Source organism: Manduca sexta, chromosome 1, assembly GCF_014839805.1.
Source record: "Manduca sexta isolate Smith_Timp_Sample1 chromosome 1, JHU_Msex_v1.0, whole genome shotgun sequence".
Taxonomy (NCBI): Eukaryota; Metazoa; Arthropoda; class Insecta; order Lepidoptera; family Sphingidae; genus Manduca; species Manduca sexta.
The window spans coordinates 1247974-1272319 of record NC_051115.1 but is presented as its reverse complement, the minus strand read 5'-3'; the positions used below and the strand labels follow the sequence as shown (position 1 = coordinate 1272319).

At 37.4% G+C, this 24346-nt stretch overlaps 2 protein-coding genes across 3 annotated transcripts; one reads left to right on the top strand and one right to left on the bottom strand.

The window, feature by feature from the left end:
* Positions 1-1153: 1153 nt before the first annotated feature.
* LOC115449776 (zinc finger protein 431-like) lies at positions 1154-13832 on the bottom strand. The gene is made up of 13 exons (XM_030177669.2): positions 13585-13832; positions 12651-12770; positions 11136-11345; positions 10204-10401; positions 9600-9766; positions 8556-8630; positions 6811-6945; positions 6395-6472; positions 5705-5878; positions 5147-5257; positions 4458-4569; positions 2422-2520; positions 1154-1948 (listed from the first exon to the last, which is right to left on the bottom strand). The coding sequence occupies exons 1-13, from the start codon at positions 13702-13704 to the stop codon at positions 1811-1813; spliced, it is 1737 nt and encodes a 578-aa protein (XP_030033529.2). The 5' UTR covers positions 13705-13832; the 3' UTR covers positions 1154-1810.
* Positions 13833-14296: 464 nt separating this feature from the next.
* On the top strand, positions 14297-23806 carry LOC115449774 (zinc finger protein 595). 2 transcript variants are annotated; one of them, XM_030177666.2, is made up of 11 exons: positions 14297-14526; positions 15413-15520; positions 16327-16587; positions 16939-17160; positions 19999-20081; positions 20324-20455; positions 20765-20875; positions 21208-21423; positions 22035-22146; positions 22731-22835; positions 23414-23806. In XM_030177666.2, the coding sequence occupies exons 1-11, from the start codon at positions 14356-14358 to the stop codon at positions 23561-23563; spliced, it is 1671 nt and encodes a 556-aa protein (XP_030033526.2). In that variant the 5' UTR covers positions 14297-14355; the 3' UTR covers positions 23564-23806. The 2 variants fall into 2 exon arrangements, with proteins under 2 accessions (XP_030033526.2, XP_030033527.2); XM_030177667.2 differs by lacking the exon at positions 15413-15520 and having other exon boundaries at positions 14300-14526.
* Positions 23807-24346: the final 540 nt, after the last annotated feature.

Below are 24346 nucleotides of genomic sequence, written 5' to 3'. Positions count from 1 at the left end.
TATTTTTGGCCCGATCCGGGTTCTGAACCCAGGACCTCAGCGTGGTAGTCTTGTTCATACCGATTACAATTACAACTCCGCCACTGAGGGAGTCTACTTACTTTTTAGAAATTTACTGATAGCGGTACGTATTCCGTGTTGTCTAAGGTTCAATCTCCAGGTCGGGTTTTTCTGCTGACTATCGGCCCGGAACAATACCGAATAACTTTCCATAAGTTTAGGTTACTGTTTGTGCCGCCCGACATGTCCTGGGTATAATAATAATATCAGCCCTGTATTATATACTTGCCCACTGCTAAGCACGGGCCTCCTCTACTACTGAGAGGGATTAGGCCTTAGTCCACCACGCTGTAGTGCGGATTGGTAGACTTAACACACCTTCGAAATTCCTATAAAGAACTTCTCAGATGTGCAGGTTTCCTCACGATGTGTTCCTTCACCGTTAAAGCGAACGATAAATTCACAAAGAATACCCACATGATTTTAGAAAAGTCAGAGGTGTGTGCCCTTGGGATTTGAACCTGCGGACATTCGTCTCGGCAGTCCGTTCCACACCCAACTAGGCTATCGCCGCATGTCCTGGATGCGGGAGCCTGATTTGCGGAGGCAAGAAAAGGTCCCCGATTGGAACTATGTCGCCTTTAGCAACCTGGGTGAACTATTAACAAATTCGGCTCAGAACTGTCTGGAACTCTGCCTGATATATCAATAGTTTCATTACCTATCACATCGGCTGTCGAATTTTAAAACACAGAGTTAATATTATATATAAGAAAATATTGAACTCGCTTGTTGAAACCTAAGTCTAGTTTTATATTCAGTCTTATATTTAGAATATACTGCACTTATGGTGCAGCCAATTGTTTATTGTTATGTAATAATATGTTCATGCTGTGACAGCCTGTAATTAAAACTGCACTGCAGCAATTACTGTAATGTTACAAATAGTATGGTGTATGTTTTGTTGGTTGTCCAAATAAATAAATATATCGATGGTTGAAAGGCTAATTTTAAAACATATAACATAACATATTTAAAAAATCAGCACATTTTTTCTAACATAGTTAAAATTTTTTGAAATAAAAAATGTTTAAATCAATTAGTCTTACAACGTCAATATCTAAATCTAGACTACGCCAAATAAAACATCAAAATCATTTCAAACATACATTTATTATAAAAATACTCATCACAAATACACATATCGGTGGTCATAAATTGTTGACTTGCTTTAAAAATGACAAGGCTAGGAAAGCAATCAATTTTCAGGTCGATATATGGTTTTTCTGGTTCTCTGGGAAACGCGACGGAGGATGTTCATTAAAAATAAAACGCTTCTACGAGAATCGACTTAAAATCAACCATGATTTAAAAATGTTCATCTAAAACAGTTTTTTTTTATATTGTTTTACTTAAAGTAGTCACGAAGTCATCCGTCATCATTATCCGTTTTGTTGACATCTCTGGACCGAAAAACCTAGATTTTTGGACCAGTGTCACACGTGTGGAAGACGCTACGTTCGGATTTGTTACATAGGACGAAGCAATGTTGCCAGATGACTTCAATATAATCCCCCTAAATACGTGACCCCAATTCTTTTGGAAAATATGAATCCTCTTTCTTTCCACTGTTCAAAACGCCTGTTTATGCAAAAAATCTATCAATCAATCCAGCAAATTTCTTCCAAAAAATACCACAAACATTTCATCCCCACGAAAATCCCCAAATTTAGGGGGAATCCCTCACAACTGGCAACAACGCTCTGTTAAAGTCACTAGGTACAGAGTGACGTTCAGCCGCAGCAGGTCGCTAGACAGCCCGGTGCACGCGCCGCACGTGCCGCGACAGACACGAGTGCCACGCGAAGCGCGCCGGACACGCGCCGCAGCGGTACCAACACTCGCCGCTGTGCAGCGCGCGACAGTGGCTGCGCAGCTTTGCACGGTTCTACGCAGCATCAATCACATGTTAATAGTTGTAAAAAAATTTGCTCTTAGGGCCCTTTTTTTTAACTTTGAATCTAACTTAAATTAGTATAGATTATGTATTTTTTAAATCTTTTTTTTGCGTACATTATTGAGATTATATTTTTCAATATCTAATTAAAATAAATAAATTTCTCAATATCACATTGACAGAACTAATTTTTGAAAGAAGTGAAAATGTCTATTTCTGCCAAGCAGCTGTGTGTAGTCACTTGTGTTCCGGTTTGAACATTGTAGCCAGTGTAACGACTGGACATTAACATGTCATGTCTCAGGCGAGAGCAGTGGAATAACAAAGAATACTTTGTAGTTCAATGTGTTGGTGTTTCTACTGTTTATGGACGCTCGTATTACCATCAGGCGATCAGCAAGCTCGTCTCGTCATTCAAATCAATAAAAAAGCGATATTGAAAATGGCAGTCACACGTCACTCACCGGAAACGCCTTCCCGCAGTGGTCGCAGAGATGTTCTGGCTGTCCGTTCTTGTGCACTACCTGCATGTGCAAGTATAAGGATGTGTGGCTCTTGAACACCTAGAAATTGGAGGAGATATATTGCGTCGCAAAATTTTTCTATTGAATAACCAGCTTGCTCGCAGTTTCTGTTAGATTTATCATTCCCACATAGACAACAATAAATAAAGTATGGTCATGCCTCAATAGACGGCAACACTGTCGCTGCTTCCTGTTCCGTTCCTGTCCAATGTGCGCCCACAATAAAGTCGTTCCTGTACTATGTCATTCTCCAACAAGTAAAACAATCATAACCAAATATTTTTGTTTTACTGGCAACACTCACTCATTGTCATTGTGGTGTGTAAATAAATGTTATCGAACAATTTACGGCTAACCATTTAGTATTTCGCCCTGTAAAACCAACAGCTTCGTCCGCGCGAAGGAGTTTTCCGGGATAAATTTCCCTCTATATTTTCCCGGGATAGAAAGTACCTAGCATATAACCTTCCCGCTATATTTTCCCGGGATAGAACGTAGCATATAACCTTCTTAGGGTCTTAAACTATTTACTTTTCGAACGGCTAACACCTCTGTCCCACTAATGAAGAATGCAGTCTTAAAAACATTGGGAGAAAATTACAATATCAAAAACTGCGCTAAAATCCGAAAAATTGTTTTATTTCAAACATTCATGCATCTAACATTCGAAACATAAAAAATCATTATTCACTTTCAATAATAATGTCCATGCCAATGATGTTTTACAAATAGACGCCTCATACACTAACAAAATTGCACATAGAAACAGCGCAGTATTTACTATAGTCACAGCCCTAGTGTTTCGCGTTTATACGGCCAGAGGGTGCCCGAGTATACCTGAATGAGCCCGAACGTCCACAGCCCCGTCGCCATGACAGTCGAATAAAATGCATTTATTAGTTAAAAAATAAGTTAAATAGTGTATACCTATTACTAACGTATGAAATTAACCGTTTTTTATTCACAGTTGGAGTATAATTCGTACATCGTTCAAAAAACACAGGAAGGCACTTTATTTATAAAAATAAAAAAGTTAGTAAGCCGACTAGCCGCGACAGTGGTTGGAGGTTGACTAAGGGAATGTCGGGCAATTACCTTGCTTTCGTCTTGCCAATATTGAGCTCGGACAACGTATCTATGTAATAAAAACATCTTAGGTCCATGCAAATTAATTCAATAAAAATATAAGGAAAAAAATACAAAACATTCAATGGACAATTGATGACAAAAAAAGCCCGGAGTTTCTGCCTTTCTTCTTCATGTAGTCATCACTTAGGTAGCTAGTGAAAGGCTGGTATGTTAGCTAGGTTAGGACTCATGTCCTCACCGGTGAGGATCGCGACGCGTTCCTTTCTTTATCTTTATTAACATTATACAGGGCTATTTTAACATTGCGTTACTAAATGAAACCACATACTCGTCTTCACCTTTGCCGACATGGTACCAAAACTCATCCATTAATAACGAATATTTTCAATAAAAATCCTGGTTTTAGTTTTCTGATTTTGTGATCATTTTGTAGCCTAATGCTAATATGGGGTGTGCATGAGTGTATTGCTGAATGAAAGTATGATGTTGTCGCGACGAATTATCTTAGAGTAGTAGTAGTGGCATTAGGGCGCGTAAAATTAAAATTACTTTTTATTAATATTTATTTTGTTCGAAACTTACACTTTTTTTTACATCTACGTCTCAAGTAACTCATTGTAAACTGTTATTTCCAAGTAGATAAGTATGTGGTTTCATTTATTAATACAATATCAAAATGACCCTGTATACATCTTTTTTATTTTTTCCTGCCCGATCTGACTTCTTTGTTTACTTTGTCCTCTTTCATTTATGTACAAAATAAAATATCTTTAGTTATAAGCGACTTTATTTAAATAATAATTAAATATTCTCATGTACCTTGACTTATAAGTGCAAATGTTCGCCTGTGTGATGAAAAAAGCATTTTATTTAATAAAGTAACATACCTTCTTACAAACAGAGCACGTATGTACATAGTTCTTCAGATGTTCCCAATCGATGTGGTCTTTAAGACGCGTTTTGTTCGCGAAACGCTTGCCGCAGTCACTACACATATACCTAGAAAGGCAGGTTATTGTTAAATAGTTGAAAAAATTTAATTAAATTATATTTTGACTAGAAAAATAAAAACCTTCGCGATATAATAGTATCAGTATTTTATACTGTCCCACTGAATGCACCAGTCCCACAAAAAAAAGCGGCGATAGCCTAGTTGGGTGTGGAACGGACTGCCGAGACGAATGTCCGTAGGTTCAATCACAAACACACCTCTGACTTTTCTAAAATCATGTGTGTATTCTTTGTGAATTATCACTTTCTTTAACGGTGAAGGAAAACATTGTGAAAAAACCTGTATACCTGAGAAGTTCTCTATAGGGATTTTGAGGGTTGGAAGTCTGCCCGCACTACAGCGTGGTGGACTAAGGCCTAATCCCTCTCAGTAGTAGAGGAGGTCCGTGCAGTGGGACAGTATATAATACAGGGCTGATACTATACTGTCCCATTGCTGGGCCTCCTCTACTACTGAGATGGAATAGGCCTTAGTCCACCACGCTGTAGTGCGAAGACTTCACACACACTCAAAAATAAAATGTTCAAATCAAATATTCAAAGTATGTCCAATGTTACTACTCACTTAAAATCATTCTCACTGACGTGTTTTTTGCTTATCTTCATGTGTTGTTTGTACGTTGCTATCGAGGAGAATGTTCTTTTGCACGGTTCGCAGACCAGTTCGCCGTTCGCTCTGTAACACAGGAATAATTGCATAATAATATGGAATACTATGAAAAATGCAAACATATTCAGCTTTATTATTGTCGTCCAAAGCTAGTCGAGTCGACTTTGTTACATAAGACTTAGTTATTTTTGTTACCTTCTTGTCATTTTTCTTACTCAAGGCTAATCAGTTTTGTTATCTTGTCATTTTTGTTACCCAAGGCTAGCCAATTTTGTTACCCAAGCCTAGCCAGTTTTGTTATCTTGTCATTTTTGTTACCCAAACAAAGCTAGTCAGTTTTGTTACCTACATGTCATTTTTGTTACCCAAGGCTAATCAATTTTGTTACCCATGCCTAGCCAGTTTTGTTATCTTGTCATTTTTGTTACCCAGAGCTAGTCAGTTTTGTTACCTTCATGTAATTTTGTTACCCGAAGCTAGTCTACTGACTAGCTTCGGGTATAGTATAGTTACCTCGCCTCGTGGCTATGCAGATGTCGCAGCAGATTCCCTCGCCACTGGAACTTCTTGTCACACTGCGGGCACGGGTATTGCTCTCTCGCCGTGTTCACCGACCGCTTTATTTGCTGTATGCACGCTTCCTTCTCCGGATTGGTTGTGTCTTGTGGTAATGATTGCTTCAACTTCCTGTTAGATTTTATCATATTACAAGTTTCGTAGGTAGGTAGTGTAGTATGTGTATTTAGTATATAAGTCGTATAGTATTAAGTTAGTAACCTGAAACTATTAACACTTCTCAACATATATTCATTCTTCCATTACAGTAGGTTTCGTTCGCGTCTGTGTACAATTTATTGGAGTCAAAAACTCATCAACGCTTGAAAGGCGATATCTAAGCGACAATCGTTAAACTTTTGAGTACAGCGATGTTGAATAGGTCATTTTATTTTGTTATCCAAAATTTTTGATTAATGGATTTATTTTCTTTTTTTTTTTGTGTATCAGACCCCGCCGTCAACATCGGGGGAAACCCGGAGTGTGATGCTGGAATCCCCCAGCTTAGTGATTGCAGGGTATTGCATAAAACTGCGTTCCGTAGATTTTGAGAAAATCGATAACATACAGACAGTAAAGGGTACTTTGTTTTTTATATATAGAAGAGGATTATAGTTTTGTTTGGTGTCTTTTGTATGCATAACTTACCATAACTTCAACTGTATCTGATGCTTTGAACTTGTTTTCACGTGCTTCCTGAGATTCGACGACGTCGTAAATGATAGCCTGTAACAAAACAAAATCGAATATCATAAATTACTTTTAAAACCAAAGTAAATACAACGAAATTTTTAAAATTGTGATTATTTTTTACACGAGCATGGGAAATCCATTGCTTCTAATGGTAACTAGCATCCATATAGAGCAGAGGTACGTAGTTTTTTTTCTCATAGACCACTTTCAAAATTTTGCTGGTTATTTTCTTGGTTTCGCGGGCAAATTGTATTACCACTAAAACCCAGCCTAGGTGGTGGGGCGTCTGGACAGTTATGTTGGAGTCACCGTGCTTTACGAACCCTGTCCTATCCCCATCCCACCCATCCCCTTCCCTTATCCCCATTTACCTGCAAGGTTCACAATACGGCTTCCGTTTCTGTCCGGCCTCTATTCTGTGTGTTTCCAGATGTTTCCGCAAAGACGTCTTCCATCGGAACGTTTTCTCGCAGAACTCACAAGGAAATGCTTCTGATTGCTTCGCACTGTGAAATATAATGCTCATATTTAGAAATGTACTAGATGTTATAGTCCGTTTAGACAGAGAACCGTCGTGGGTTTTGAGTCGCTACTGTGCTTAATTACTTTTTTTGTTTAGTTTCGGTATGTTACTGTACAATAATCCCTAAAAATAACACACAAGGTCATTTATAACAAAGTAATACATGACAATGAGTTTAACATTTACCAAATGGCGGGAAAGTGTTGCGTGTAAAAATCGAAAGTTAGTTCACTTTTCGGCCACCACGGTTCTCTTCCTGAACAGACTATACTGCTGTTTTATTCGCATTTCACTTAATCTTTAAAAAAATCCGTGAAAAATTAAGGGTAATTTAAGCCATTTTGTTTGCCTGACCTGGGGCTATAACCAAAAAAAAAACGGTTTAAAGTCTAATTACACTACTACTATATGCTATTCAAAAAATAAACACATGTATTTGCGGATAAAACACGTATGACAAATCATTCGCGTTAGCTACAGAAAACACATAGTACGTGTTTTGCCTTGCTGCTGTAGCGCTCGTTTTGACACCTTACGTGTGATGCCATGTTTGTGATAATTTAAACCACTCCTTATTCTAACAATTATTTAGCCTTATCAAATGTGCTAATATGACAAAGACACACTTCGGATGATGGCTGCCGATGACTGTTCAACCAATGTCTAATTAATAAACACTGGATTACAAACCCAATCGGTATTATACTAATACAAAAACAATAATAACATTGCACGCTTTAAGGCGATACCTCAAGGTCCATTTTCATACATTTTGTTTCACCTTTAATCTGGGTAACTAAACAAGTATTGACAAGTAAAGAATTTAAATTCACGTCTAGTTAGTGATTAGTTCTCGCAGTTGAAAGAAAAACGTAAAAATAATTAATAATCATGGATATTTCGGGCTTTAAAATTTAATATGACGAAATTTTAAAGGCCGAAATATGCATGCATATTAAAGCACTAGTTTTTTGTACGCGTACTGTAACGTGACTCTCCCCAGTGACGGCCTCGGTGGACGCGAGGCCCCAGGCGAAATCAAAAATACAACGCGTTGCCCCGGACGGCGCAACAAAATTCCGCGGTTTTAACAGTTTTCTTGGTAAGATCGTAAAAAAAGTCCTCCAAAGCATCGCGCGCGAGGCCCCTGTAGGCGCGAGGCCCTGGGCGGTTGCCCGGCTCGCCTCCCCCTAAAGCCACCCATGACCCTCCATACACCTGATTTCAAGTAGAGTGGTAACTAGGTAATGGGTTTACTGACAAGAAATGATTATCCTTCGCCAGTACAAAATTCCAGCTTATATGAACTGGAAATATTAATACCAGAACGTAAGTCACTTAGGCCACTACGGGGGGTTTTACACATTTTCTACCATGGTCGCTATACCGGTGGACAAAGACATCCTAACACCATATGTGTTTGACCGAGCTGTGCTGTAACGCTCGTTTTGACACACGTGGCGTGTGTTACTGTACTCACATTGCGCGATTTAAAACACCAGTGTAGTTCGCAGGCTCGCAACTACACTGGTGAGTTAATGTATTTTGTTTTGTTTATTTTATTTATTATTTTAACGATATTAAAATACTTACTCTTCTAATTCTTCTATACATTCAGTTTTTCCAAACATCTCTTGATCTTTAGTTGATAGTTGTATTATATTGGAACTGAAAAAAACATCGGCCAATTATATGCAATAAATTATAATAAAACTAGTCCTAGATGATATTCTGTGTTACTGTTGCAAGTGACTCCTATACTGAGAAGGTCAAGATAAGTCCACCACGCTGTAGTGCGGGCAGACTTCACACATATACATATACTTACTAGCTTTTGCTCGCGGCTTCGCACGCGTAAAGGAGTTTAGTGGGATAATTTTTTTTCCGACTTACTTGATATGTATCGTTATAGTATTACCAAATTACACAAAATCATTATAAATTGTAGCCTATGTGTTATTCTGATGTATAAACAATATTACTGTAAAGTTTCATCCAAATCAGTTCAATACTTTCTTCGTGAAAGAGGAAGAAACATACATACATACATCCTCGCATTTATAATATTATTAGAATGGGCGCCGGGAGGGGGGGTGCAAGTAGGTGCAAATGCACCCCCCTCCCCAAAAATAAATCCCAAAAAATATAAGTCACTGAATAAATTTGCTTGTTTAGTGTTAATATTGTAGTGTACGTGAATCGATTGCTAACTGGTATATTCGTTCAAACATCCCATCAACACCCTCATAATTATATAATATAATATCAGCCCTGTATTATATACTGTCCCACTGTTGGGCACGGGCCTCCTCTAGTACTGAGAGGGATTAGGCTTTAGTCCACCACGCTGTAGTGCGGGCAGACTTCACACATCTTCGAAATTCCTATAGAGAACTTCTTAGGTATGCAGATTTCCTCACGATGTTTTCCTTCACCGTTAAAGCAAGCGATAATTCACTAAAAATACACACATAATTTTTTAGAAAAGTCAGAGGTGTGTTTGGGTTTTAAACCTGCGGACATTCGTCTCAGCAGTCCGTTCCACAACCAACTAGGCTATCGCCGCTTACCCTCTTAATTCCAATATTGTTAATCGATATAGACTAATACAGTACAAGTATGACAAAGCTCTCATACGTCCAGTGGGCATTCCCGTAATGTTTGCTGGCGCTGCGTTTGGTGGCATGCTTGGTCCCGCACAACGCGCACTGGTACCGACGCTTGTGCTTCTTCTTGTGGTAGTTGAACGATACTTCGGAACTGAAGGAGCATTCGCACACGCTGCATTTGAAGTTTGAAGCGTTCTGAAAGTAAATATGATTTAAACGTAAATAGGTTTTTGATAAACGCCACAACTACTTGTGTGTACGTACGTGTGTGTGACTGTGAGTGGGTGTGGGTGAGTGCGAGTGAGTGTGGATGAGTGCGTGTGAGTGTGAGTGAATGAGGGTGAGTGCGAGTGAGTTTGGGTGAGTGCGTGTGAGAGTGTGTGAGCGCGTTCGCATTTACCGATATTCACTTGATAGGTATATGAAGGCTCACTTCAATCCATATTTCTATGGGTTTAGGACACTGATGACCGATTCCTATAAATGACTTTACCTTCTACCGTCACTCTCATTGCAAATAGACTAATCAGAATAAATTGTGACATACTGATAAGTTTTGATTGGCTTATTTTTACCATTAACATGTACTTAACCTTACAGATAGCATATTCGAATCTGTCACAAATACTCACCAACTCATGTTTAACGTATACATGGTCCTTCATATCGTCTCCGTTCGGAAACGTCTCCAAACACATCTCGCATCTAAACATGGCGTTCACATAATCGTCTCTCAGCGCCATCTGCCGTCTCTCTTCTGCAATCTCCTGCTCCGACAACTCTATCTCTTTATACATTTGAAGTTCTTTGCGCTTCTTTTTCTTTTTTACCTTAAAAATATTTATTTTTATAATATATTTTGCATGTGGGTAAACCATGTTGTGGAGTAAGATATAAGTTGGTTTTTATACAGTTTTTTTGAATGACGAGATGGGCTTGCCGTTCGCCTGATGGTAAGCAATACGACCGATAAACAGAAGAAACACCAACACCTTGAATTACAAAGTATTGTTTGGTATTCCACTGCACTCGCCATCCTGAGACATGAGATGTTAAGTCTTATTATGTCCAGTAGTTACACTGGCTACAATATAAATAATGAGAAATGCTTATCGAAACCGCAAACAGCATATTGTGTAAAATAATTAGGGAGTAAGAAATGATTTTAAAAAATCCACTGAAAAAATATGTAACTGATTTTTCTTTTCTTTATCGGAAAAGTTTGCACCTGTAATAAATAATACTAATATCAGCCCTGTATTATATACTATCCCATTCCTGCACTCCTCTACTACTGAGAGATAAGGCCTTAGTCTACCATGCTGTAGTACGGGCGGGCAGACTTCACACACCCTCAAAATTCTTATAAAGAACTTCTCAGGTTTCCTCACTATGTTTTCCTTCACCGTTAAAGCAAGCAATCACAAGTACACACATAATTTTTAGAAAAGAGGCTTTTTTTTTTGATCCAGTACATTCGTCTCGGCAGTCCATTCCACTCCTTACTTTTCTATCGCTAATATTGCACTAGTAAATAGTGATAATATTTCCATTCATAAAATACCTTTCCAGCAACAATTTTATTCTTCTTGAAGTCGATGAGTAGACGATTGTCATCGGAATGGTCGGAGAAGTCAACCTCCTCCTTTATTTGCAATGTCTTCGGCTCCTCCTGTTTCAAGTTGTCCAGTTCGATACCGAGTTGATATGATACAGTTTTCAGCTTATGGTTGCAGAGTTTTGAATTTGTTTTTATTGATGATAGAGGTACAGTCTAAAATTATAGAAATTGTTAATTTTGTTTTAAAATGTCCATAGTTATAAAAGTAATTTTAATAGTCGTTTAGAAATAATAATAATTATTCTTATCCTTTGTTTTGACGTATCATAAGTGCAACTTTGTTCACCTACGTGATAAATAAAGTATTTTATTTTCGTTTTAAAATAATGTTTTTCTTTTGTGCATTTTAGTATCTTTTTATAAGTGCACAGCAATGACCTCCTCTGCACATGATGGTAAGTAAAGTGGGGAGCAATAGAATGTCTGACGAGAGATGATTAACATTCAGCAGTCGACACAATTATGCCTGTTGAAGCCGGATATACACAGGCTGATCCCGGAACGCGACGCACGTGGGCCACTATGGCGGGTTTTAACCCTTGTGTACGGTCGCTATCCGGGCGGATATAACATGTATCCTACCACCAGCATTCATAGTATGTTTACTTTATTAGTTTTTGCAAATGATCTATAAGTTTTCGAATCAAATAAAAAAAATACGTAAGTGAATATTTTTTTTTATATATAATGTTTTCTTTTGTTTAATTACATTTATATCAGCGGTTAAAAGGCTAATTGACTTAAGAAACATGGTTTTTGAAAATTTTTAACTACATTAAAAAAACATAGAAACAGGGGCTGATTATTATGCATGCATGCACGCCGTCAACATTAGATTTAGATAGATACATTTGCAGTTACACACTATACTACATAATAGCAAATTTTTTTTTTAGTTCAAATCACACGGAATTTTGAAAATGCTTTATCACAATACCTCTGTCATTGATAGTTCTCATTGTTGCAGATTTATTCAGTGACTTATATTTTTTGTGATTTATTTCTGGGCAACTGGGTGGACTTGCAACTATTTGCACCCCCCTATAGCACTCATGTAGGCATGGCCATAGGCAGGTTGAAGGGCAAATACATACTTATGTTAAATTAGAATTATGTAAATAAAATTTTCACTTTGCCTCCTTCTTGGATTAAAATTTGAGACTGTGCTCTCCAAATTTATAAGCTGGCTATACCCGTACCCCCTTATTCATAGACATTTTTTATCTAAGGACAGAGTAAAGCTGTGATAACAAGTCTGTTTCTCAGTGCTGACGGCATGGCCTTTGCAGTGCGTAGACATAGGGCCGTTGTGATTGGCTAATATTCAGATACAACATTATTAGCCAATCACAACGGCCCTATGACAACGGCCCTATAAATAAGGGGGTTAGCAATTAACATATTTATACACTGACCACACAGTAGAGTAGGTTAATAAGAAGGGAACATAGTACATACCTTATTAATATACTCGAGGAAAATAACATAGGATTGTTTCACTTGGTCCTTGAACTTAATAAACCTAGTAATGATGGCATTGCACTCCCAACATATCAGTAGCTTATTTGGTATCCGCATCTAAAGATAGAAACATATTAAAAAATGTCTGTGGCTCAAACTGTGCGAAAAAAAAACCCATCAGCATAAACACTGTGCATTGTTAATGTTGCGTGTGCGCTGCAGTCCCAACACTAATGTTACCATGAGGGCAGATAGGTGGGACTTCCTGCTGATGATTTGATTTACATGCAAAAACATTCATGGCTTGATGTGGGAATGTATTTAGGTATAAGTACATATTTTCCTTATTATTATACATACATTCTTTTTAAACTTTCATGTATAATGTTACTAACATAGTTTTACAAAATTAGTAACAATTATGATAAAGTTATATTGACAATTATAATAAACGTCTTAAAAAATATATATATTTGTATGAAATGCTATACACTTAAGAGCAGTGGCAGCCCTAAAGCATACAAGGCCCCGGGCAGAGAAAAAAAAGTTCTTCAGTTTTAACAGTTTTATAGGTAAGATCGTAAAAAAGCTCTTTCAAGAACTAAGTTGCCCGGTTCGCCAACCACGGAAGCCACCTCTGTTCAGCAGTAATGTGACATCTTATTAGTGAAAAGAAAAAACGAAATAACTTTAGGAGTTCTCGAGATTAGCGTGTTCAAACAAACTAATAATCACTAATAGAAAGTTATTTTATTTCTGAATAATATAGGCTACTTTTTATCCCGAAAAAGTGTGACGCGTTCGGTGCCGCAGCGTAAATAATTCGGCTCCTCATTTTGCAGCCATCATTACGTCTATTAAGTTACTCAAGCAGCTTTACCAATCCCCATAAATCTACAATTATAACAATAACAATTGATTGCATACTTACAGGTATTTCATTTATAATATTCATAAAACACTGCTTCTTCGAGTAATCATCTACTAGTATCATTTTCCTTCCGATGCTAAGACAAGCAGCGCAAATACTCTCCCCTGCTGCCTCCATCATGATCGGTATTGAAAAATAATTGCACTTTAATTCATAATTTGTTAAGGAATTCCGTGTAAAATATAAAAAAAAATATTATTGCGATAAAAAAATGCTATAGTTCTTCGACAGTATTCATTTTTTATAGATTGTTCAATTGTCAAGCCAAGTGAAAGCCTGTCATGATGCGTTTTGTTATTGTTAACATGAATTTATCATATAGTAATCAATCAATGATGATTATTTTCCTTTCAATTCACACATATTTATAGATACAAAACTTACGCTAAAATAGGCAAAAAACTATACCTTTTACTTTCTATACACTTAAGTAGCCGATTATAGAAAATCTATAATTTTAGTTCTCTTCTCATCTACAAATAATAAAACGCATAATACTAACGTTCCACAACGCACCGTAAGTATCTTATAATTATTAATTACTCTTGCTAAAAAAAATATAGTAATAATTGCAAAATCGTCAAAATTATCTACAAATAAAAAAAAGAATACATAAGCTTTTAATCAATTCTATTGTAAAAAAAAAGTAAGATAATATTTTCTGAACGGAGCCTCGTTTTTTTACTAAGATAGTAATAAATAATTATGTGAAATGGAATGTACTGAGAGGTGTTATTTTTCATCAGAACACAAGAGTATTTTCAAATAAATATGTCTCAATTTCTTGATATTACTTTGCCTGAATATGTTGGAAGTGACGAAAATATTGAAGAAATATCCATCGGAACCTTCTGTGTTTGTTGTCTTTCCCGTAAAAATGTATTCGTCAATTTATTATCATGTAAACATTCCTCTTTTTTGGAATGTTTTTTCAAATATAAGGTAAGATATATGCTTAATATATCTAGAAACATGTTATAATTACATATAACGTTCATATTCTTGTTAGTTTCATTCATATTTACAGTAAAATAGCTATTACAGTTGGAACGAAGTGTATTGGCATGTTGTCAAAATGGCCGACATGAATAATATATATTTATAGTTTCCATAACATGTTAAGTCGTCTTATTTATGACAATAATTAACGAATAATAAATTTGATAAGAATTTAGACCAACTTATCTCATTATTAGATCATTTTACATACACTAAAAATGGCCGAATTATTTCAAACAGTATTGTTAAATGAATTCTTTAGGTAAGGACCTTTTTTGACCTTCTAATGTCAGTTGTATGGAGTGAATTTGCTCAACTGTATTCTAAGTCCTTATTAATAAAAAAATGTAGAAACCTTATATGGGAATATTACAAAATCTTTTGACTTTTAATAAAAATAGTGCCTAAAATAAATAAATAAAAAAATTATATGCCTTTTAATATAAAAATAACCACTATTTTTTATATTAAATGTACATTGACTGATGGAAGGTCTCACATATGTGAGAGTCCGCCTGAGTAGGTACCACCGCAATGTCTATTTCTGCCGACAAGCAGCTGTGTCAAGTATATGTTGTGTTCTGGTTTAAGAACATTGTAGCCAGTGTAACTGCTGGACATATTGAAACTAACTTCTCATGTCTCAGGATAGCGAGTCCAGTGGAATACCAGTAACCTAGCAGTGTATATATGTGTAGTGTTCTTAATTTTTTTTAAGCAAACATGTTTTATTATTATGTATGTCATAAAATATATTAATTATAACACCATCTGTATATTTTAAATAAAAAAATTCTTAATTTAAATTAAAAATTAACTTCTTTAACAGATGGAGTCCCCAAACAACTTTGTATGCGTATTATGCCACAGAATGTTGGAAAAAATAGACAAATTCAAATGCCAAGTTGAAGAGAGTGTCTTAGTTTTGAATGAGCAGGTAAATTACTTTAAGGCGATACCTCAAGGTCCATTTTCATACATTTTGTTTCGGCTTTAATCTGGGTAACTAAACAAGTATTGGCAAGTTAAGAATTTAAATTCACGTCTAGTTAGTGATTAGTTCTCGCAGTTGAAAGAAAAATGAAAAAATAATTAATAATCATGGATATTTCTGCCTTTAAAATTTCGTCATATTAAATTTTAAAGGCCGAAATATCCATGATTATTAATTATTTTTACATTTTTCTTTCAACTGCGAGAACTAATCACTAACTAGACGTGAATTTAAATTCTTAACTTGCCAATACTTGTTTAGTTACCCAGATTAAAGCCGAAACAAAATGTATGAAAATGGACCTTGAGGTATCGCCTTAAGAGGTTTTTATATCTGCCCAGATAGCAACCACCGTACATAAGGTGTCAAAAAGCTCAGTTACTATAAGTAATGAAACAAAAAATAAATTAAAACAATAGCTGTTTGTGAATAAGGATTACAATATTTTCACCTTCAGTGATGAATGATTGTGCTGGTGGTAGGATATATTTTATATCCGCCCGGATAGCGACCACCTCACAGGTCCTGGGTTTGAATCCCGTGTCGGACAAAGTGATATTTGGGTTTTTCTGCCCAATATCAGCCCAGAGTATGGATTTTGTACCCAATATGGCGATAGGTGCGTGCGTGTGTGTATGTGTCATTACTTTATGGGACGAAAAACACGGCGAAAACTGTGTGCATTAAATTCGCCTCTGCCTCTCAAAGGGTAAAATTATTTAATAAATAATATTATCTAACATTGACAGAGACCGGATATCAAAGTATCAAAATTCCATCATCTGCAAGTATCAAAAACTGAAACGACATCAGTGAACTATGATGATTTTAAAAACGAAAATTCAATGGATGATGATTGTAAAAGCGATAATGAGGTGCAGTGTGATGGTAATAAGGTCCATTTTGACATAGCTACAGAGGTGAAGGTGGAACGCGATTCCTCTGACCAGGATGTGCCTCTGGCAGAAGTTAAGAAGCAAAGGAAAAGAAAGAGAAAGGAACTAAAGAAGGTAGTAATGTGATTTTTATAGTCTACTTTTTTTGCTAGAGGTAGGATATATTTTATATCCGCCCGGAGCAACTGCCTTAATCAAGGTGTTAAAACCCGCCACAGTGGCCCACATGTGTCGCGTTCCGGGACCAGCCTGTGTATATCCGGTTCCAACAGGCATAATTGTGTCGACTGTTGAGGGGTAATCATCTCTCGTCAGTCGACATATTGGACCACTCCACTTACCATGAGGTGCAGCGACGTCACTTTGCTGAGCACTTATTAAAGATCACATTACGCTACTAGTCTAGATACAAAAAGCATTTGCTGCACTCATGTCTGGAGTTAATAAAACTCTTATTGCTTGCAGGATAAGGTACCTAAAAAGCGTTCAGCAACACAAACAATTGAACAGAAGTACGCCGGCAAACTTCGCACAGTCACTCTCACCGAGCAAGAGATGTTGGAAGAGAGAAGGGAGTTGAGCCGAGAGGAGAAGTACCTCCGGCTGCCGTACAAATGTGAGAGCTGCGTTGTCGGCTTTGAGTTCGAGATGGCGTGGAAGAGTCATGTCGAGAAGCAGCATAATAAGGTTTTTTGTGTATCTGATCACGTAGTCAACACCGGGGAAAACTTGCGAATGTTAGGATCCCCTGGCTTAGCAACTGCATGGCCCTGGAGGAAAGGTGGGAGGGGATAGCAGGGGAAGAAAAAGGAACCTTAGGATGGGCGGAGGGGAGAATGCTAGGAAATGTTCGCGAGACCTTATAGGCCTCAATGTAAATTAGCAACCATGAGGTATATTTAACTGTGTGCCTAGGGCCGCCACAAATGTTCCCCCGAGCGGGTGTGCATTCAGTGTGGAGACCGTGCGAGCATAAGAAGAATAGTGTGTAGTTCAAGACCCAAGGGTACGCAGTCTCGATTATTATAGGGGATCTGAAACCTTAGGTAATCCATATAAATAAGGAAAGGATATCCACATAAAATGCAATCTTCGTACAAGGCAGTCAGTAATAGTCTAAGATCCCGCTGCAGAATTAGTGCGCTCATCGAGTATATGTTAAAAACTACATTCTTACACACATTTATGCTTAGAAGAATATATATCTACTAGGTTGCCTATTAAAACTTGGCCGCAAATATTTTTAATTAAATTATTGTTACTTGATTTTTCGGAAAACATTTCATTCATTTGTTTTTCAAAAAAAATATCGTCCACTTCATGACAATACACATAAAGACTCTGAAAAACCACGGTTGCCGTTGCGCACGTGGCCGCACCTCTTCGCAGCCAGGTGTAAGCAGGTATGACTATGATACATTTACTCGTTCATAATGTATATTTATTAGCTATACATCAAATTAAAGCTGAATTTTTCTGTTGATCATGATACACGGTTGCCTAATTAAATCTGGCCGCAAATAAGGGTTGCCGACTCTTAAAAATGATAAATATTGAAGGTAGAGTGAAAGAGAGCTAGCGCGTTATATTACCAGTCAGAAAAGGATAACATACATAGCATGTAGTACATAATAAGGTTATATTCCCGTGACACACGTCATGTAGCTGTCATGTTTGCCGGCAAACATTCCGATGCTAAATGGGTTAATAAACTTCGAATAAAATTCATGAAGATGAAGGCGTGTTTTCTGTGTGAGAAAAAATGCAATGTACTTGACTTTGATGATGCATCATTCAAAAAGTGTTTGCTAATGTTATTATTTCGTCGTAAAAAAATATAAATACAATGATATTATATTAACAATTGAATCTACCTATGACTTTGGATATCATACAGCGTGTCTTAAAAACGACTGCCTCGGTGGCGTAGTTGTACTGCATGCGCGGTACGGCAGCGCTCTGAGGTCCTAGGTTCGAATCCCGGGTCGGGCAAAGTGATATTTGGGTTTTCCTGCTCAGTATCAGCCCGGAGTCTGGAATTCATGCCCGATATGGCGATAGGCTCGCCCCCTATCACATCATGGGACGGAACACACTTGGCGAAAAGTGGGTGCCATGGTTGCGCTTCTGCATACCCCTTCGGGGATAAAATGCGTGATGTTGTGTGTGTGTGTGTGTGTCTTAAAAAAATTACAGTTTTAAAGCATAAAGATACAGAAGAATTCTACATGGTTTCTGGGAGATTCAGCTCCAATGCAAGTTGAAAATGTTCTCTGTGATTCCACGAATAAATCTTCCGATAATGACGATGATTATGATATTTCTAGCGATGAAAGTTATGAAAGTGATAGCTTCTATGATAGTGAAAATGAAAGCTCTGATGGTTCTTTAGATTTTTAAATAAAATTTACGGATAGATAAGATACGTTTGTTTAATTTTTGAGTTACTTAAATGCTTCATTTATATGTAATAAGTTATTGAATAAAATATAATATTTACTCAAACAGTACTTGCACAATAAAATTTTATTTTACGTGAGTAACCCTAATTTTATTTTTAATGGATAGTAATTTATTGTGGTAATTTTTACATTTATCATTTTGAGAAGACTTTTTTGAGTATTTATTAAGTTATATCTACTATTGTTTTAACTGGTGGTTGAGAACACGATCATCAGGCGTATGCGCAATGGCTCAAAAGTGTCGTACAGCTAGTACTCGCTATCCTTTTCTGACTGGTAATATTACGCGCTAGCTCTCTTTCACTCTACCTTCAATATTTATCATTTTTAAGAGTCGGCAACCCTTATTTGCGGCCAGATTTAATTAGGCAACCGTGTATCATGATCAACAGAAAAAATTCAGCTTTAATTTGATATATAGCTAATAAATATACATTATGAACGAGTAAATGTATCATAGTCATACCTGCTTACACCTGGCTGCGAAGAGGTGCGGCCACGTGCGCAACAGCAACCGTGGTTTTTCAGAGTCTTTATGTGTATTGTCATGAAGTGGACGCTATTTTATTTGAAAAACAAATGAATGAAATGTTTTCCGAAAAATCAATTAAGAATAATTTAATTAAAAATATTTGCGGCCAAGTTTTAATAGGCAACCTAGTAGATATATATTCTTCTAAGCATAAATATGTGTCAGAATGTAGTTTTTAACATGTACTCGATGAGTGCACTAATTCTGCAGTGGGATCTCGTACTATAACAAGAAAACTATACTGAACTTAAATGTGCTTTAAATAATTTGGATTATGAATTAAACCCATAATTTCCTTACATCAAGAGGCATTGTAAATGTACCTTATCCTTAAAAACGTACAAAAGGTGCAGTCTTAGTCCCACCTGCGCGTACACAACCTCCGATGGTCCATTGTATAATATAGTTGACAGGCAGCGGTTATTCTAATGGAAATTGAATTTTTTTGAAAGGCCTTCATCTACGGGATAAAAAATATGCAATCTGCTTAGTGTCCAAGACTGGTGCCATTACTGTGTGTTTATTTCGCAGACGGGATTCACATGCGAATTGTGCAAGTCAGTGCTGAGTTCCGCCTCGTCTCTGAAGGAACATGGCAGACGACATCTCCGAAGGTGTATTTACTTAAATAATTGAATTGTTTAAAAAATATTGAAATCGAGCGAATGCTTTTAGAAGGAATCGGTTACAAACATACTAAATTAATTTTTTTCTGAAATATTACCCCTTAAATGATAGATTTGGTAGAAACCCCTTGTTAGTATTCGTAGTACTTCACGTTCTGTCATACATGCTATAGTGTGTCCATTACTGGGTCTTATGTCGCAATAATTGTTGTTACCCACTCTCGTTCTAGGTACGAATGCACAATATGCAAGAAGCGATATAAGGATGAATACAGCGCGGTGCAACACTTCAATGAATTACATAGTGTAGCCGGCGCCATCATGGTCGAATTCCAGTGTCCGCAATGCGATTTCTCTACAAGGTGAGTTATTACTAGATATCAAAACTTTTTCACGCACGTATACACTATATTATACACAATATCAGTCCTGTATTATATACTGTTCCACTGCACGAGCCTCTACTACTACTACTAAGAGGGATTAGGTCTTAGTCCACCACGCTGTAGTGCAGGCAAACTTCACACACCCTCAAAATTTCTATAGAGAACTTCTTAGGTATGCACGTTTCCCAACGTTGTTTTTCCTTCACCGATAAAGCAAGCAATTATTCACATATAGGATAATGCCAATGCCAATGAAGTCTATGCATTTATTTTTTAAATTTTCAGATCACACCGAAGTCTGAGATATCACAGGTCCAAACACAAGCAGGACAAAGATAAATGCAGCATCTGTGGAAACGAATTCACGAATAAAAGCAGTCTCAAAATACACATGTAGTGAGTATTCGAATAGAAAGTTAAACGATTTATTGTCTAATTGGGAATTTGCGAGTCCATAACTGACTATTAAATTATGTTATGTGTTATAAGAATACTGGTTTATATTTGGCATTTAGTGTGTCCTTTACGGATTCCACAATACTAGCATCCTGCATGTCCTGTTGCACGCGTTGTAGTATGTCCATTACTGGGTATTGTGAGGCAATAATCGTCTTTAGTGCTTACTCGTGTAAGTATTACTATGTCCATTATAGAGCTCTAGTGTCCAACACTGGTTCTCCGTGTCCATTACTGGGTCCAAAGATTCCAAAACTATTCCTCTTACACAGCACGCTCCACAAGCAGTCGTCGCGCGTGTACAAGTGCGAGCCTTGCGGCAAAGTGTACCGCGGCAAGTCGGGGCTGTTCACTCACCTGAGCACCGCGCACGATACTGCCGACCGCCGCGCGTACTGCGTGTCGTGCCGCACGTATTACAGGACTGCGCATAATTTGGCGCATCATTTGCGCACGCATTCAAGTCATATTACTGAAGCGGAGAAGAAGTGAGTTATTTTTTTTCATACTCTACACTGCAAAGTGACCTCCTTACCCCTTATGGTAAACGGAGTGGGGTCCCATAGATTATCGACTAACGACAGATGATTACCCCTCAACAGTCGACACAACTATACCTGCCTGTTGGAATCGGATAAACATAGGCTGATCCCGGAACGCGAAACACGTGGGCCACTATGGCGGGTTTTAACGCCTTGTGTACGGTCGTTATCCGGGCGAATATAAAATGTATAAAATTGTTTAATTTAACATTCTCGTCAGTGTCGGATTTATATTTTTTATGAGTGTAGACCGCCCCGTGTAGGTACATTTATGTATGTATGTAGGTTTAGGTTTATAAAATACTTAATAATTTTCCATTTGTCTGTATTATGGAAGGCACTAAAGTTAAATAAACGAATGATTAATTAAATCGAGTGAGCGTTTTCTGCTATCTGCAGCCCATAGGCCGTGGCCTTTACGGCCTATTTACAAATCCAGAACTGATTCGCGTAAAGATAAGAAATTATACTACAATATTGTTTTACTTAGCCGACCCTACACTGCAGCGCTATGAGGGTGCGTATAATTTGTTGTGCTTTTGCTATATATTTTCTAGGTTTGGTTGCGACGAGTGTGGCTCTCGATTCATTTCGAAATCTACCCTCAAAAGTCACATAGAATGGGAGCATCTTGAAATAAGGAACAACAGATGCACCAAATGTTCCAAGGTAATATATTTATTTATCCAACTAGGTATTGCTCGCGGCTTCACTTGCAAGGCCTTACCCAGTATAAAAGTCCCATTAAGTATCTTTTCAGTTAAAAGATTAGAGATTGAACAGTAAGGTTTGTTTACGAGCAATATCAATAAATGATCAAAATATTTGTATCAAGTGAAAATAGACCGAGAAAGTAAAGTCCTTTAACCTTCCTAGGATCTTAAACTATCTTCATACCAAATTTCATAAAAATCCATTCAGTAGGTTTTAATAAAATCGATAACATACAAACAGAAAAGGGGACTTTGTTTTATAATATGTATAGTAGTAGCGTAGCTGGCCATAGAGCGGCTCTATATCTATATTTGTTGGGGGCTCTTCACGGCAGTGCGAACTTTTGCCCGCTTAGTTTAACGTAGGTATGAGCCAAGAGGGGCTCCAAAGCTCGGGGGCCCCGTATCACTGATGTGGCTGATACAGCGGTAGCTACGCCCTTGATGTATAAATTAGTTGGGAAAGTTAAGATTACTATAATTTTCATACTTTTATTTTGAAAAAGGTAAAAACTAGTACTGATAATGATAATTTTGTAGGTGTTTCGAAGAAGCACGACTTTGAAGAAACACGTGGAGTTCGTTCACGAGAAAAAACGGCCGCCGCGGAACAAGATATGCGACTACTGCGGTCAGGGGTTTACTGTAAGTAATTATACTTGGGTCGGGATAAATAATGATATAATATAATAATATCAACCCTGTATTATATACTGTCCCTCTGTTGAGCACGGGCCTCCTCTACTACTGAGAGGGATTAGGCCTTAGTCCATTACGCTGTAGTGCGGGTAGACTTCAAACACCCTCAAAAATTCCTAATAGAGAATTTCTCAGGTATGCAGGTTTCCTCACGATGTTTTCCTTCACCGTTAAAGCAAGCGATAATTCATAAAGAATACACACATAATTTTTTAGAAAAGTCAGAGGTGTGTGCCCTTGGGTTTTGAACCTGCGGACATTTGTCTCGGCAGTCCGTTCCACAACCAACTAGGCTGTCGCCGGTTCGGGATAAATAATGATAATACCGATTGTACTTAAAAGCGCCTTTATTAGCTCACTAAAACTAATAAAACACTGCAACATGTAAATTAAACACTAAAACACTCAAACACACTTATTAATTGCGCGGCGCTCTCGATTGGGCATCTGGCAAAGCCGGTATATACAAATGATTTTCTGTTAATAGTCAAGAGGTCATTGACATTCCTATTGTTTTTTTGCAGACTGCAGCGATCTTGCGGTCTCACATTCGCACTCATACAGGCGAGCGACCTCACCGCTGCGTGCACTGCGGAGCAACCTTTGCGCATTCCTCGGCGCTGTACAACCATAACAGGCTGTTACACAACCCTGAGAGGGATAGGAGACAGTAGTGTCCATTACTGGTGAAAAGACTGGCTGCGGTATTGCGATTTATGACTACAATAGGATATTGCACTATCTTGCGAGAGGTATGACGCCATAGTGCTCAACTGTGATCGCTGGACAAGTAGCAGGAATGTCCATTACTGGTGACAGGATATGTAGTACTGTTTATTACTGGTGACGGTATAGGAAGTATTGTCCATCACAGAAGCCAAGTCGTAAAAAAAGTGAAAATAAATATTTACACAATTTTGAATGTTTTATTTTAGTGGTAGTACCCTTAGTAAACGTCAATGACAGCCATAGTAACTTCACACCGTTACTAAAAGTAATCACAACTGAGAGATGAGAATCCTCAGTGAGAATATGAGGTGAGAAATGAGAATCAGACACACACAAGCGCATCATCAGGGGGACACATTGAAAAAATGTCTAGTGAAAGCAAAAAATTACAATTAAAAAACCCACAACAATAGCGATAGCGTAGCATCAGGGTATGGCATAAATATATAAGTTAGCTGATTTGAAAAATGTATCTGTAAAGACTAGTGCAGTTGATGTATGAAAGTTGAAATAATTTCATACTACAATTATTGCAATATATAGAAGCTCAACTATAAAAAATCGGTTGCCTTCAATATCATACTCTAATAACTTTTGGCTCTAGCTTTAAAATCTACCCACTTGATACCGTGGCGCCACCAAAATTTAACGTTTTTCGACGGACACTTTTCCATTTCCGCGATAGTTCCTTGCCTCTACCTTCCATAACAGTCCTACTTGAAATTGGA

Excerpts from the sequence above, each read along its gene's own strand:
- LOC115449774 (XM_030177666.2), top strand. The coding sequence starts at position 14,356 with ATGTCTCAATTTCTTGATATTACTTTGCCTGAATATGTTGGAAGTGAC. Across the intron at positions 22,147-22,730 it reads GATGCACCAAATGTTCCAAG|GTGTTTCGAAGAAGCACGAC; the intron begins GTAATATATTTA and ends ATAATTTTGTAG. Across the intron at positions 22,836-23,413 it reads ACTGCGGTCAGGGGTTTACT|ACTGCAGCGATCTTGCGGTC; the intron begins GTAAGTAATTAT and ends GTTTTTTTGCAG.
- LOC115449776 (XM_030177669.2), bottom strand. The coding sequence starts at position 13,704 with ATGATGGAGGCAGCAGGGGAGAGTATTTGCGCTGCTTGTCTTAGCATC. Across the intron at positions 12,771-13,584 it reads ATATTATAAATGAAATACCT|ATGCGGATACCAAATAAGCT; the intron begins GTAAGTATGCAA and ends TTCTATCTTTAG. Across the intron at positions 8,631-9,599 it reads TACGGGAATGCCCACTGGAC|TTCCAATATAATACAACTAT; the intron begins GTATGAGAGCTT and ends TGTTTTTTTCAG.